This window comes from Mustela lutreola, chromosome 8 (assembly GCF_030435805.1).
Source record: "Mustela lutreola isolate mMusLut2 chromosome 8, mMusLut2.pri, whole genome shotgun sequence".
Classification (NCBI taxonomy): domain Eukaryota; kingdom Metazoa; phylum Chordata; class Mammalia; order Carnivora; family Mustelidae; genus Mustela; species Mustela lutreola.
In genome coordinates this window covers 104,596,462-104,612,584 of record NC_081297.1, presented here as the reverse complement: position 1 = coordinate 104,612,584, position 16,123 = coordinate 104,596,462, and the positions used below count along the sequence as shown (strand labels likewise).

Below are 16,123 nucleotides of genomic sequence, written 5' to 3'. Positions count from 1 at the left end.
GTAAGCCACTCGATTTGGGGTGGTTTGTTATGCAGCAAGAGGCACCTAATGGTTAGGCCATGCCAAGATGTGCGGACTCTACTCTGAAAACTGTGAGGAGTCACCTGATTAAATTCATATTTTAGGAAGATCGACTTGGTGGCAGCGTCAACCATGGACTTGGCCTGGGGGCAGGTTGGAGGTAGAAGGACTTGTGTGGAACACTTGTGTTCAGAGTCGAGAAATCACGTGGATGTGACTTAAGACAGGGGTAGGGGGAAGGCAGAGAAGAGTCATCATGGAGGTAAAATCAGTGTGAAATCAGCATGATGGCAAATACAAGTTGCAGTGTGTAAAGGAGAAACGTGAACTAGTAATTACGGTTCTCTGGACTAGGTAAACGAGGGGATGGTAGTGTGCTTCACTAAGAGGGGGCAGGGGAGGAAAAGAAGGTTTAATGGAACTGGAACATCTAAGCAGAGAGTACGGCAAAGAGTTGTGAATACTCAATAACTGCTTAATGAAGAAATTAGTATGAGGAACCTGGATGGGTACTGCAGTGTTCTAGTCCAATGAGCCGTGGTTATAGGGCCTAACTGGAGCTTTCTCTAAATCAAGTTAAGTTTTAACGCTGTGAACTCATTTTCTTGATACTTCATCGGAATAGAAAGGAAAAGGAAAGGTAAGATTCCATGCAGTCCCAAATGCTCACAAATCAACACGTTGTTCCGTTTATGTGTATCCAATCTGTAATTCTCAGGAAGCAAGTGCTACTTGTATCTGATGTTCCCCTCTGAAAGCACTTTCTTAATCTCTCCAGAGGGTAGCACCATGATAGAGGTTCTCTTTTTATCCCCCATATTCTTCACCTGCCTCCCAGCCTGTAAAATGGCTTCCCTAACTCCATGGAAAGAAAAAGTTGAGTCTACCCCCATGTCAGATATTTTGTCAAGTGAGCACAATCTATGATTTATTTTGTAATTAACCACAAAGGCTACAAGCAACTTTAATATGCATAAGCAAATACTGGCTTACCTTTGAAATTGATTAAAATAGCAAGTAAATGGCTGGGAACCAATCTCATCTTTCCAGTACTGTTGCCAATTCATGACGCTTTCCAAGTTCTTCTGATTTTCTCTCTTACAGGGAGGAATATAGGAGCACTAGCAAAACAGAACACAGAAAATAAACCTATTATTTTACAGAATATTGAAATATGGTCCTTTTTTATAGGGAGATGATATGATGCATATAATAAATGTAATTCTGACCCACCTAATCTTTAATAGAGCCAAACTGAAATTATGGAACTATATTTCAAATTTCCAATTTGGAGCAATTATAGAAAATATTCCAATTAAATGTTGCAAAACATAATCTTTAGTCCTGACAATAGGAGGATAGATTATAAACAGTTACAATCTAATGGCAAATTAAAAGCATGATATACGCTCTTTATTGTGGGCCTGTGAATCAATAGAGGGAAGGAAGGAAGGAAAGTAGGGAGGGAAGAAAGAGAGAGGAAGGAAGGAAGGAAGGAAGAGAAAAAAAGTTGGGTTTTATCTGCATTTGCTAACTATGGACCTTGATATTTTCCTCTTCCAACTCTAACTACCAAATCAAGCACACAACTCTCCTCAGATACTGCTTGCAACTGCTGAAACTCAAGTTTCCTTTTCTTACATTCTCTTGAACAATAAAATCAGCAGAAAATTTCCTCAGAAGTACATAATCGATGCATTTTGCTAACTGATGCCTTTTCCTGGCTCTGCCTCTAGCAAAGTAGTTCTCTCTGAAGGGGTCCAATGACTGTAAGCAATACAGAATTAGGATATTTGGGAAATTGTTCTCAGCTCTAGATGTTAAATTTAACCCTTAACATTCTAATCCAATTTCTCCGATTCAGGTTTTTTTGTTGTTTTTTTTTTTTTAGATTTCTTTTTTTTTTTTTTAAAGTAATCTCCTCACCCAATGTGGGGCTCACACTCATGACCTGAGATCAAGAGGCAGATGCTCCATCAACCGAGCCAGCCAGGGGCCCCTCTGATTCAGTTTTTACAATAATGATCACAATAAAGATGGTGCCAATTTACCCTTATTGAATGTTTACAATATGCCCGACACTGCAATAAACGCTTAATGGGCTTTACCTGTGTGCTTCTTACAACAACCTTAAAATGATCTCCAATTTACAGATGAGGAAACTGAGGTTTCTGTCAACTCTCCAACTAGATGCTGGTGATTTTATCCCATTCGACTCCCAGATGTTCTAGGAAAGTTTCCGATGTTAAGGAGTAGGGAAAAAAATAAAAAGAACTTTCACTTCATAGTATAGTTTTTTTAAAAAGATTTTATTTGTTTATTTGACAGAGAGAGAGAGAGAGAGAGCACAAGCAGGGGGAGTGGGAGGGAGAGGGAAAAGAAGGGAGCCTCAGCAGGGAGCCTGAGGCAGGATTCCATCCCAGGACCCTGGGACCAACTGAGACGACCAGGTGCCCCTTCATAGTATAATTTGATTTGCATTATTTTAGAATATATAACTTGTCAACACCTTCCTATTATTTTCTGGTAAAACACTGACTTTTTAGTATGATGTACAGTCCTCTTCAGCATCTGCCCTCCCCCGCCTGGGACTTCGCCATTTAGAAGTACATAGTCCCAGGACACCTGGGTGGCACAGTCAGTTAAGCGTCTGACTTTGGCTCAGGTCCTGACCCTGGGTCCTGAGATGGAGACTTGCATCCCTCCCTCTGCCTGCCACTCCCCCTGCTGTGCTGTCTCTCTGATAAACAAACAAATAAAATCTTCAAAAAGAAGAAGATCTGCCACATGCCATCACAACTACTGGCTGGTTCATGCTTCTCTCTCTTCTTTCTTAATTTTTTTTTTTTAAGATTTTATTTATTTGACACACAGAGAGAGAGAGCTCACAAGTAGGCAGAGAGGCAGGCAGAAGGGGAGGGGGAAGCAGGCTCCCTGCTGAGCAGAGAACCCAATGCAGGGCTCGATCCCAGGACCCTGAGATCATGATAAGAACCGAAGGCAGAGGCTTAACCCACTGAGCCACCCAGGCACCCCTTCTCTCTCTTCTTTCAATGCATTTTCTTGTAGTTACCTTCTTTCCAGATGCAGCTCTGGTGCATCTGTTTGGGGAAACCTTCTCTTTCCTTCTCCACAGTTAAGCCCCCCTTCCGTTGTCCCGCCATAGGCATCACACCCCATGCAGGCACAGCTGTAATCCCACTTCCCACTATCACACTGGTTAGTCTGTTTGACATCAGCCTCCTCAATTCATCGGCAAGTTGGAACAAGGCTCTTTCCTCTTTTCTTTTCTTTCTTTTTTCCCCAATGCATCTTCACACTTAGGACTATGCCTGGTAATAGTGAAATTTCAAAAATGTCGGTAGAATTAATAATATCACACTTACATACAATTTTAAATTCAACATGATGAAGCTATTTTCACAGCAGTTAAACATTCCTCTTAACACAAAAATATTTTAACTTTTAGTCAATTAGGTTGTTTTCTATTATATGTAACAAATTTACAACACCTTACGCAAATCTTAGTTCCATGACTGGCTCACTGCCTATTTGCCCTCTGCGTATCTAGTTAATGTTCTGTTAATAACACTATAACATATATAAAGCTAAACTTTTCTGTGAAATTCTGAATTCTGAGATCTTCCAAAGCAGCAGTGGGGTTTAGAAGCAATAGAGGCTCTTAGATCCAGCTCCTGTCCTACTATTTGTTGGGTGTTTGGACTTGAGTAAATTACTTCCTTTTTCTGGATTTCATTTCTTCTGATCTGTAAACTCTCCAAAATAAATTCTAGTTCTATATTTCTTTGATTCTCTTCTTGGAGGTACTCCAAGAAAGGACCCAGCAGAAGGCAGGACTACAAACACTGTTGCAATATTTTTCCCAGAAAAGATCCTGCCCACTGGGGAAGATGTTGGGCAGCCTGACAGAGCCACTGTTCTAGCCCCCAAAAAGGACAAGTGCGGTAGGCCCTTTCTTAGAGACCTATACTTGGCATTAGCTTAGTGTTCATAAGGGGCCTCTGATTTTTTTTTTTTCTTGTTTGTGTGCTATAATGTGCTGGACAGTTCCTTTCCTTCTATTAAAACATTCTTCCTCCAGCATCATGGTCAATTAGTTTATAAAGTGAGAGTAGGTACCCCCTGATTGTGTTCTTCAAAGGATGTGTGAAATCTTAAAAGTCCATCGGAGCCTTTTTTTTTTTTTTTTTTTGCAACGACTATACCTGACACGAGAGGTACACTGAACATTTGAGGGAATAACAACTGACAATCAAACGGAAGTAAGGCAGATTTTTAAATTTTGAAGTTAGCTCAGTTTGAATTCTTTGCTATTTAGTTTTTCTAAATAAAAATGGGTTTAGAAGAGACCCCGAATCGCTAAGGAAATGTTGAAAAACAAAAATAAAACTGGGGGCATCACATTACCTGATTTCAAGCTTTATTACAAAGCTGTGGTCACCAAGACAGCATGGTACTGGCATAAAAACAGACACATAGACCAGTGGAACAGAGTAGAGAGCCCAGATATGGACCCTCAACTCTATGGTCAATTAATCTTTGACAAAACAGGAAAAAATATACAGTGGAAAAAAGACAGTCTCTTCAATAAATGGTGCTGGGAAAACTGGACAGCTATATGTAGAAGAATGAAACTCAACCATTCTCTTACACCATACACAGAGATAAACTCAAATTGGATAAAAGACCTCAACATGAGACAGGAATCCATCAGAATCCTAGAGGAGAACATAGGCAGTAATCTCTTCGATATCAGTCACAGAAACTTCTTTCAAGATATGTCTCCAAAGGCAAAGGAAACAAAAGCGAAAATAAACTTTTGGGACTTCATCAAAATCAGAAGCTTCTCCACAGCAAAGGAAATAGTCAAAAAAAACAAAGAGGCAACCCACGGAATGGGAGAAGATATTTGCAAATGACAGTACAGACAAAAGGTTGATATCCAGGATCTATAATGAACTCCTCAAACTTAACACACATAAAACAGGCAATCATATAAAAAATGGGCAGAAGATATGAACAGAGACTTCTCCAATGAAGACATACAAATGGCGATCAGACACATGAAAAAATGTTCATCATCACTAGCCCTCAGGGAGATTCAAATTAAAACCACATTGAGATATCACCTTACACCAGTTAGAATGACCAAAATTAACAAGACAGGAAACAACATGTGTTGGAGGGGATGTGGAGAAAGGGGAACCCTCTTACACTGTTGGTGGGAATGCAGGTTGGTGCAGCCTCTTTGGAGAACAGTGTGGAGATTCCTCAAGAAATTAAAAATAGAACTTCCCTATGACCCTGCAATTGCACTCCTGGGTATTTACCCCAAAGATACAGATGTAGTGAAAAGAAGGGCCATCTGTAACCCAATGTTTATAGCAGCAATGGCCACGGTCGCCAAACTACGGAAAGGACCAAAATGCCCTTCAATGGACGAATGGATAAGGAAGATGTGGTCCATATACACTATGGAGTGTTATGCCTCCATCAGAAAGGATGAATACCCAACTTTTGTAGCAACATGGACGGGACTGGAAGAGATTATGCTGAGTGAAATAAATCAAGCAGAGAGAGTCAATTATCATATGGTTTCACTTATTTGTGGAGCATAACAAATAGCATGGAGGACATGGGGAGTTAGAGAGGAGAAGGGAGTTGGGGGAAATTGGAAGGGGAGGTGAATCATGAGAGACTATGGACTCTGAAAAACAATCTGAGGGGTTTGAAGTGGCGGGGGGGTGGGAGGTTGGGGTACCAGATGGTGGGTATTATAGAGAGCACAGATTGCATGGAGCACTGGGTATGGTGAAAAAATAATGAATACCGTTATGCTGAAAATAAATAAATTTAATTTAAAAAAATGGGTTTAAACCCAGGGAATAGGTTTAAAAGAAGTATCTCCACCAAATGACAGCTCTATGATTTGACCAGGAGAGTCACGTCCACGTGTTTCTGGAAAGGTCAGACGAAAATCTTCACTGAGTGAGTAGAGTCTATATTATGTACGTTGTGGTTTCATGTGGGCAAAAAACAAACATTCCTCGCCTTTAGGATACCATGAGGTAGTGTGGATGGGTTTTTAGAAGCAAAGTCTTTACATTACAAAAAATTGCCTGTGATCCAAAATTCAACTGTTTTTTTTTTCATGGACTGCGTTCTTTCCAAGAGTATTATAGATTAAATGATGAGCTTATGATCCTCTAGTAACTTTTAAAGCTCACATCACCTTAGAAGGAAAATTGTTTAAAGGCTAAACCTTATGTTCTTAGAAATCAATGTTGTTCATTTTCTTGTATCTTGATTCTCCGATTAGTTTGTCTTTAAAATTTCTGTGGAGGCTAACTTAGCTTTCTCCCAAGATTCCTTCTCAGCTCGGCAAAGCAGTGTAGATTGTTAAGAATTTTAAAATAAGTAATAAATACCAATTCAAAGTAGTGTTCTAGGAAAAAGAAATGTTTCAGAAATTCAGAGACTCCTTTCCTCTCTCAGCTGTTCAAACCGGATGGGTTTCCAGGCTCTAGCATAGCATAGCTCTACCATAACTCTCTCACCTTTGGGGGAGGGGCACAAACGATACTATACACCGTATCAACAGCATCCCTTATTGTCGTCGTGGCTAACATTTACTGATTATATGTGAAGCATCTCATGAATCCAAATCTCATTTAATCCCAATCAGCAAATGGTATCATCACCTATGTTTTACAGATGAGGAAATCGAGGGGCAGAGGTTTAAGAAAACTTTCCCTCCGTTACAATGGCAAATGGAAAAGTTGGGATTCAGACAGCAGGGTCTTCTTAACCACTGCCCCACACGGCCCCCAAGTCTCTAACCTTAGGGCTTCCCAGTTGTCTCTCTTTGAAGCTGCCTGCTTTGGGAGTCAGGGAGATGCCCTGATTTCTGCATCCCTCGCTTAGAGAACCAGAGTAATGATTCTTTGGGAATGGAGTTGGTGCAGCCCTCCCAGACGGATGTGCTGAGGTATTCTGTGGCAATGCTTTGTTTCCTCAGAGAAATGCCTTGTGAGTCTTCATTTGTTCCCTCTTGTCTCAGTTTGGCTCCAGGCTTGGTGTTTGGTGCCATCGATGTAATTTCACTTAGGTGAATTTATAGACACAATGTCTTCGGTCACAGAGGACAATGAGTGTTCCCTTGGAGAAACTTCTTCATAAGATTCTGACCTTTTTTGTTTTTCACTTACAAAGGCAGCATTTCCCAATTTTTAATATCATTATCACCCAAATAACCTTCGCTATTGTCTGTGTCACTTGCTGCCTAAACTTGCATGAAATCATTTTCTTTAAAAAGTCAAGAGAACAAGAGGAATGTGATAAAAATATTTGCTTTTCTGGTAGAAAAAATATTTTTGATTTTTGAATTCACGAACCAAGTTGGAAGAATAGAGTGGGCTAAGACTTCTGTGAGTTTCTAAGGGAAGATGCAATCATCGTTTGATGTGGAATATTTGATTATGTACTTGTTATGACTTATTTTTCCATTATCTTATTTTAGGAATTATCAGGATTTATAATACCATTCTTTTCAGCCTATCACAATGGATTTATATTTTAATAGTACCCTCTTGAGTGTGTTCTTTTGTGTCTTGAGGATTGCATTTCAATCATGTGGGCAGAGTAGGCAGAAATCACTTTCTTCCTTTACTGAGTCATTTAAAAAACAATTGCACAAAACACGTGGTCCATTTAAACACTGGGGAGCAAGTTCTATATTAGGCATTATCTAAGAAACAGAAATGGAGAAACTGCTTTTTTTCTCCAGTTTCTTTATTGACTTTATTTGGTTAGGGAGGATAGTATTGAAAGACTTAACACTAGAATGGGTTTAGCTGATTAAATAATTTCCAAAATAAACTTGGTTAGAAAATGAATTCTTGGTGTGCCTGGCTGGCTCAGTCAGTAGAGCATGCGACTCTTGATCTTGGGATGGTAAGTTTGAGCCCCACATTGGGTGGAGAGATTACTTAAAAAATTTTTTAAAACCCCAAAATAACTAAAGAAAACATTATCTATCACAACATAGGTCTAATTGTACTTTATACTATAATCCCCATTTTCTGTAATATCTGTAAGATATCTATGTCAGCTATGATTAGTAACTTTAATGACATTTTTGACAATATAAACACATAATTAGGAAAACACTACGGAATAAAAACTAACTGAACCATTAATAAACTCCATATTGTTTCATAGGCCTCAACTTCATTACTTGTGAACACACATGAACCTTATGAATGTAAGTTAATTTAACAAACACATATGAAATTATATGTCATCTAAAAAAAAATTAATTGTAGGGTGGGGCTCCAGAATGTGTATCTATATCTGAAAGCTAAATGAAAATAATCTTGTGAAAGAACTTGAAGGTCAAACAAATGGCTTAGAAAATATAAAAAGCAAGGCTAGCTAAGAACAGGAGAAGCTAAAACAAGCTCTTCGGACAGAATCGGCTGGGCAGGTCCAGTGTGGTGCCCACCTTAGAACAGTGTTCGTCAAAGTCTGTCCCATGGACCACTTGGGTCGTTCATCAAAAAGATCTACCCTCCTGAGGGTCTGATTCTGTAAGACGAGGAATCTGTATTTTTAACAGCTTTCCTTTCCCTTGGAATAACAACTTTTTAGAACTGATAATTTATGCAACGAGCCATTCTTGATTGCTGAGTACTGGACAGAGTACAAAGATTAGATATTACTCACCCTTTTCTTGTCTCTCCCCTCCCTTCCCAGAAGCATGTAATGTAGTAGTAGTAGCTTATTCACAAAGTGCTTTGTGATTACAGAAGGGGAAGTGAAGATTTGGGGCTTTGGGGGTATGAGGGAAGCTTCCCAGAAGAAATGATTTTTGATTTGTGTCTTTAAGTTTGACCAGGAGTTTGCTTCTCAGAGAATGTCTTGAGAAGGTGACATTCCAAAAAGAAGAAATGGAATGTACAATGACTTTGTCTGTATAAATGTTCCAGAAAGACTGAGTCATCTAATGTGCTTGGAGGATAAAGGGCATGGGGGATGGTGTTGAAAAATGCCCAATTATCTGAACTACTACTCACCGAAGAATTGTTCCTCTCTCCTTAAATGCTTCAATGAAAAACTGCTCACTACCTCCTGCATAGTATTTCCACCCACCCACCAATGCTCTTTTAGTTAGAATTTATTGTCATGCATTGATGCTATCTGCTTTCTGTAACTTAGTAATATTCATTTAACTTCTGGATTCGAGCAGACTGTTCAGGTTGATTCTATTAAAACTGAGAAAAGTTTCAACTGACATTCCACTTTCAAGAGAAAATAGTTCATTCAGCATTAGCATTAGAAAATAAAAATACAGTGTCTTTACTAAAAAACAGAGAGCGAATCTAAACAGAAAAAGTTAAACCAAAACAAGAAGTGTAACCTGGAAAAAGCTCAATAGTTATTATTTATAACAAGAATGATAGTACATGTAAAAATGGGTTCCATGGTATGTGATCCTAATTCAAAATCTTTGAGGGGTGGACCAATCCTCACAACCATATAGAACACTGAAATAAAAGTTTCGTAAGTGTTCATGCACGCATTCAGATAATGCCTCATTGATGGCATTATTTGCGTACTGCATTGTATACTGCGCACAAATTTCAATGTGTGTATGTATATTTAATGAAATATTACAGCCATCACTTCTGCATGGAGACCAACAAGCCCTCTATCCATGCTAAGTCCCCGAGGACCAGGACTGAGAGATGATGGTGATAAAAACGTGATGTTTCCTACTCATGGCAGGATGTGTTTTCCAACGATGGCTGCACAAATATTTATCCCATTTCACAGGCTTTTACGGTGTGACATTGACACTCTTCTATTCGGGGTGCAGCTTTATCTTTCCTTCCCTAGAACACGGATGAGCCTGTGATCTGTGCGACTTCCACAGCTAAATCAGAAAAGGCGACATAGCTTCTGCCTGCAACTGTCTCTTGGGAGTGCCCGCCCCTGGAATCTGAACACTATTCCATGAGGAAGCCAAAACTGCCCCATGCAAAGCAATCACACAGAATGGCCCATGTGGAGAGAATCCCAGACCCCCAGCCAAAAGCCAGCATCAATTGGTAAATAAGTGAGCCTTCAAATGATTCCAGCCTCAGCCCGGGGACCAGACACTGTGGAGCAGAGATAAGCTGTCCCCTTTGTGCCCTGTCTGAATTTCTGGCCCACAGAATTTGTGAGCATAATAAAAATAATTTAATCCACAGGGGTACTTGGCAGTGGCTAACAGATCATAGGGCACCTGGGACTAAAACGATGAACACCTTTTAAGGTTCTCCTTGAACTACATACCTGAAAAAACCTGAGGTCTGATGAAATGTAGTCCAATGAGACACTGTGACATAAGAGAGGGCTCCTCATCCAGTCCCCAGGCCAAAAGCTCCTTGAACAAAGAGGAGGCTGGTCATCCTTGGGGACAGACCCCTTGGTAGTGCCTGAAGTAGCACCTACTCAAAATCTTCTAACCTTTCCCCAGAGAACATGCAGACATTTACCAGAGCAGCTGGGTAGGGGTGAAAGGGCAGACATTTATTTCACCTTTTAAAATTTTAACTCCATATAGTTAACATACAATGTTAGAGGAGTTTCAGGTGTATAATACAGTGATGCAACAATTCTGTACATTACTTGTCCTCTTAATTTCCTTCACCTATTTTATTCACCCCAGACTCACCTCTCCTCTGGCAACCATTTTTTGTCCTCTATAGTTAACAGTCTGGTTTTTGGCTTGTCTAGAAAGGGCAGACATTTAGAGTATTACTGGACGCTGGCTCTGTGCTAACCTTTAACCCTGAGGGCCAGAGGTGTGCTCACAACGGGGGCTCATAGCATCAGGAGTAAAATGGAGCTTTGGCCCAAGCTGGCATTATGATAGGCCCAGAGATTCCATGTGGTTGTTCCTATAGATCCCGAAGGTATAGATGCAACACATGGTACTTAACAACAGTCCTCAGTACCTCCCTTGACCCCCTTACTCACAGACAGAAGCTTTTTTGGTGGATGAGTCTGACACTACCTGCTCGTTCCCCAAATAGTAAACCAACAGACCAGTACTGCCACCCTAGGAAGTCACAGAGATGATAGGAGCGGGATTCCTATCATGTCCCTAGTTAACTTGCCTAGTCAGCTCCTGAAGAGGGCTGACACATCTTGGAGAATGGCTGTATCGTTAGATGAAACCATGGTGGCCATTTCAGATCTTCTATTTATTGGAGCAAAGACACTTACCTCTGGAAACTATTCCATGGCGATTGATCTAGTAAATGTTTTTCTCTCCATCTTTGTGGAAAAAGTGTATCAGAGGCTGTTTTTACCTGGCCGAGAGGGTGCAGACTCTCCAGTCTTATTCAGGACTGTCTCACTCAGCACTACCTCAACTCTCTCTGGCTGTTATGCTCTACTCCAAGGGGACATAGACCCCCTCTATCCCACAGAACATTACAGTGTACATTGATGCTATCATGCTGATTACTGCATCTGGAAGCAGGGAGTACAAAGTGCCCTAGATTCTGTGCCAGTGAGTGGGAAATTTGGGGGAATGGGGGTTGTCACCTCAGTGATGCTTCTGGAAGTCTAGTGGTCTAGGGAATTTCTAAATACCCCTTCCAAAGTGAAAGACGAGTTTCTGCATCTTTCACTCCTTCATAATTAGAAAGAGTCACAATGCTTGGACTTCCTTATATTTTGGCAGAATCATAGACCCACTTTTGAGATTGCTACTTCGAGCCTTTATTGAGTGAACCATAATGCCACTGCTTTCCGTGGCAGCCAGAGCAAGAGAACCTGCTCCAGCTGCTCCAGGCTCCAGCCCTTTCAATTTACCTCTTTGGCCCAGTGCCTCCAACCATAATATGAGGTCTGTGCCAGACTGGGGGGTACATGGAGCCCACTGAGAGCCCTAGTAACATACAGCAAACCCATGCTTTCTTTGGCAAATATTTTCTTTCTAAGAAACCATGGATTTGGTCCTGAGTGCCAGGAGGGTCAGGTTGTATAAGTATGGAACATCAAGTTTCCATGCCACTGTTGTACTCTGGGCTTTTTGACCCACTGAAACAGAAGGGTGCCATTTACAGGACTGAAGCAGGTCATGCTGGGAAGTAAGTGTCACAAGCAAATGGTTCACATTCCCAGTGTACCTTCTCTTTTTATACTACCGCCTTTCCCAACCTGTCCGCATAAACGGTTGTTAATCTAGGTCGGTTTTTCTAATACTGGGCTATACATGCCCCCAGGAGTGCCCTGAGGTGTGCTAGTGGGTTCTTGACCAGTTTGGATGGGTGGAAAAAATCTGAGCTCAGTGAGCCTCACTTTGAGCAGAACTTCCGATTGTTTGTTTCTCTCATAAGGAAAGATGTTGAAGGTACAGAGATACACTAAGTTATAGATGCTGCCTAATAAAATTGCGTTTTGATTAAAGGGATGAGACCAGGTTAAATTCTCAGAAACGGAACTCTGGTCAAAACATAAAATCTAAAAGCTGTATTTCCCATGCATCCTTTCTCAGGAAGCTACTTGAGGATGTACTCCACTGAAACAAAGGTATAAACCAAGAAATAGGAAGGCACTGGGTCAAGGGAACACAGCACTCAACATGGGGAAGACACAGCAGGCCTAAAGTGTAACCAGTTCAATTCAGGGCAGTAGTGGGCTGAAGGAATCTAGAAAGGGCATCCCAGGAGATTTCTTTAAAGAGAAAAAAGTGGAGCAAAATGGTTACCTGTTACGAATAGTCATATGAAAAATAGTGTACAAAGTAGTTTTATGACTCTGTGGGAAAATTTTGGAAAAGGAAGAGAAAGGTGCATAGGAAAGTAAGAATATATGAAAAGGGGATGACTATCAGCTCAAGGAAAATAAACATTTATAGAAATGAACAATAAATTACATAGTTAAAATAAGTTAATGCTCAATACTAGTTTAGCCAAAAATTATGACAGAACCATATTTAAAGGATGAAGGACAGAAAAATGAGGTGGAATGGGATGGTGTAAGAAAGCTAAATCCTCATATTCCATTATGTGTGGTCAATGGTATCTTGAATATACACATCAGAGAGCCTACTAGTTGGAAACACAGAGATAAATATTAGAGAAAAATAAACTAAAAACATTTACACTGACAATAAAATATTGTTTACTATGTGTGAGACCATTATTCAAGGTGTTTCACACATATTACTCATTTAATCCTGATAACCCAATGAGATAGATACTATTACATTTCGTTTTACAGATAAAAAAAACTGAGGCAGAGAGGTTAAGTAACTTCCAAGGTCATACTACTACTTTGATTAAAAAATAAAGTAGGAACGCCTGGGTGGCTCAGTCAGTTAAGCTTCTGCCTTCAGCTCAGGTCATGATCTCAGGGTCCTGGGATTGAGCTGCACCAACCCCCACCCCCTTCCCTGCTCAGCAGGGAATCTACTTCTCCCTCCCCATGGTCTTTCCCCTTTGTTTGTGCATGCTCTCTCTCTGTCACTCTCTAATAAATAAAATATTTTAAACTAATTGCTAAAATAAAGCATAATAGATACACAGGGTAAAACCCCCAGGCAAACATGCTTAACAGTTATACATTCTTCCAGGTGTTTTCTACATTTGATTTTAACATGAATGTGAGTACACTCTTCTCTTTCTCTTTCATTTAACAATATACCTTGGTACTCTCATATCTGCATAGAAAGATCTAGCTCATCCTTTTTTCAATGCTACTATATGGATATGCAAGAATTATTAAGTTGTCCTCTACTAGAAAACATTAAAGGTGTTTCCAGTCTTTTGAAGTTCCAAAGGAGCAACAAAATTCCTTTTACAAGCAACTGCATGTACATATGTGAGAACAGGAAAAATAAAAATATGTATACATTCAAAATTTATGACTATTGTGTCCCAAAGAGACTGTATCAACTGCACTTCTGCTAGAAGTTTACAAGAGTGCCTATCCTCATATCCTTAAAAAAAATAAAAAGTAATATGGTATAATTAAACTTTCTGGTAGGTAAAATATGGGACTTCTTGTTTTAATTTGCATTTTTTTAAGATTTTTATTTGAGAGAGTGTGGGTGCGGGAGAGAGAGAATTAGGGAGTCAGAGGGGCTGAGGAAGGGGGAAAAGCAGACTCCCCACTAGCAGAAAGCCCAACTCCAGGCTCCAGCCAAGGACCCTGGGATCATGACTGAGCCAAAGGTAGATGCTTAACCACCCAAGTGCCCCTAATTCGCATTTTAAAATAGAGGTAATTTTTTTTTATATATTTGAAAAACTATTTGTATTTCTTTCCTGCAAACTGACTATCCACAAACTCTTCCCATTATGGTCATTTTCTTGCTGATGTTTAAGAGTCTTTACATAGCAAAAAAGTTAATCTTTATGACATATCACCAATTTCCATTCTTTTGTTTCTTTTGACTTAATTTGTGCTATGTTTGGGATATAGACATATGTAATTTGTATCAACTCAATCTGTGAAAATCTATGCAATTAGACCCACATCAATGACAGAACCATTATCTATAACCACAGAAACAAGACCTCATCACTTTTGTGCTGTCTTAAGACTTACAAAATAAGGTATGTGACACTGTTCAAAAAAATATTTTAGAAAATATAAATAAGTAAAAATAAAAATTTAAACCTCTGGTGCTTCCATCATTATGATTACCATTGTTATCTCACAGGATTTTGTGTAAATATTAAGTAAAGTTGTCCCATAATTTTCATCTGAACATGTGTTCTATCACAGGTATTTGTTTCAACGCATTCCTAAAATTATTAAAAAAAAAAAAATTTAGAAGTTTTCCTTGTTTCTCATGTGCTCTGGCACACTTTAAAATAGGAATCAAGGGGAGGAGGTGGGGGATGGGGTTACTGGGTGATGGGCATTAAGCTGGTCATGTCATATAGTGAGCACTGGGCATTATATACAACTGATGAAATCACTGAACTCTACCTCTGAAACTAATCCACGATATGTTAATTAATTGAATTTAAATAAAATAAAAATAATTTAAAAAATAAAATAGAATTAAAGTTATCTATTTTCATAGAATTGCCCTGGAAACATTTACAATTGGAGTTTGTTTGAATATTAGTGAGATTATACACATTTTCCATGTGTCCGCTTAGTTGTAATTCTTCACCAAACTGTTTACGCTCTGACCCTGTGTATCAGTCGGGGTTCCGCAGAAAAATAGAACCAACGGTATACATGTAGACATATAAGAGATTGACTAAGATGAATTGGTTCACACAATAAGGGATATCCTACAATTTGCTGCTCACAAGATGGAGACCCAGAAAAGCGGGTGGTATAATTCAGTTCAAGCGTAAAGGCCCCCAGTCAGAGGGACACCAATATTGTGTTCCAGCTCAGCAGAGGGCAAGTTTGCCCTTTCTCTGCCTTTTTGTTCTATTTAATCCCTCAACAATTTGGATCATGTCCACTAGAATGGGTGAGGATGGTTCTTCCTTACTGAGACTACTGATTCAAATGCTAACCTCTTCCAGAAACACACTCACAGATGCACCTAGAAATCATATTTTATTAGTTCTCAACCCAGTCAAGCTGGCACACAGAATTAATCACCAAGCCTAGTGTGCTACTGAAGAGATGGCCATTTATGGCTAAGAGCTCTTCCTATGTTGGGTTTTGAATCATTTCTCTACCACAGCACAAATACTCTCCCAAGTTTGTCATCTTTCTTTAAATTTTAATTTTTTAAACATATATAAGCCTTTCTTATGGTCATTAAACAAATCAGTGCATTCCTTTACGATTTGTGCCTTTGGTGTCATGTTTAGAAAGGCTTGCATACCCCTAAAAATTATGTAAATATTTACCTATATTTTATCTATTACTTTCCCAGTTTATTTTTATACATCAAAATTTTTATTCCATCAAAATTATAGTTTTATTTTAATTAAATTTGTATCTTATTTTTATCACACCTTTTTTCAAATAATTTCTGAGTATTTTCCAAATAAATTTTATTTGGGAAATTAATATTTTAAAATATATATTTTTCCAAATAATA

The 16,123-nt window shown here is 39.3% G+C and overlaps 1 protein-coding gene across 3 annotated transcripts in view; it reads right to left on the bottom strand.

The window, feature by feature from the left end:
* KCNMB4 (potassium calcium-activated channel subfamily M regulatory beta subunit 4) overlaps positions 1–16,123 on the bottom strand; it is a 58,438-nt gene that overhangs the window by 29,029 nt on the left and 13,286 nt on the right. Inside the window, exons 2-5 of one of the 3 annotated variants that reach the window (XR_009356832.1) lie at positions 10,381–10,471; positions 3,095–3,353; positions 2,130–2,248; positions 1,014–1,142 (exon numbers count right to left, since the gene is read on the bottom strand). Coding sequence is in view for 1 of the 3 variants with exons in the window: in XM_059186317.1 (XP_059042300.1) it covers positions 1,015–1,142 (128 nt within the window). In the remaining 2 variants the exon portion in view is untranslated. Of the gene's footprint in view, positions 1–1,013; positions 1,143–2,129; positions 2,249–3,094; positions 3,354–10,380; positions 10,472–16,123 lie in introns of those variants that run through there. The other 2 variants (XR_009356833.1, XM_059186317.1) reach the window with 2 other exon arrangements.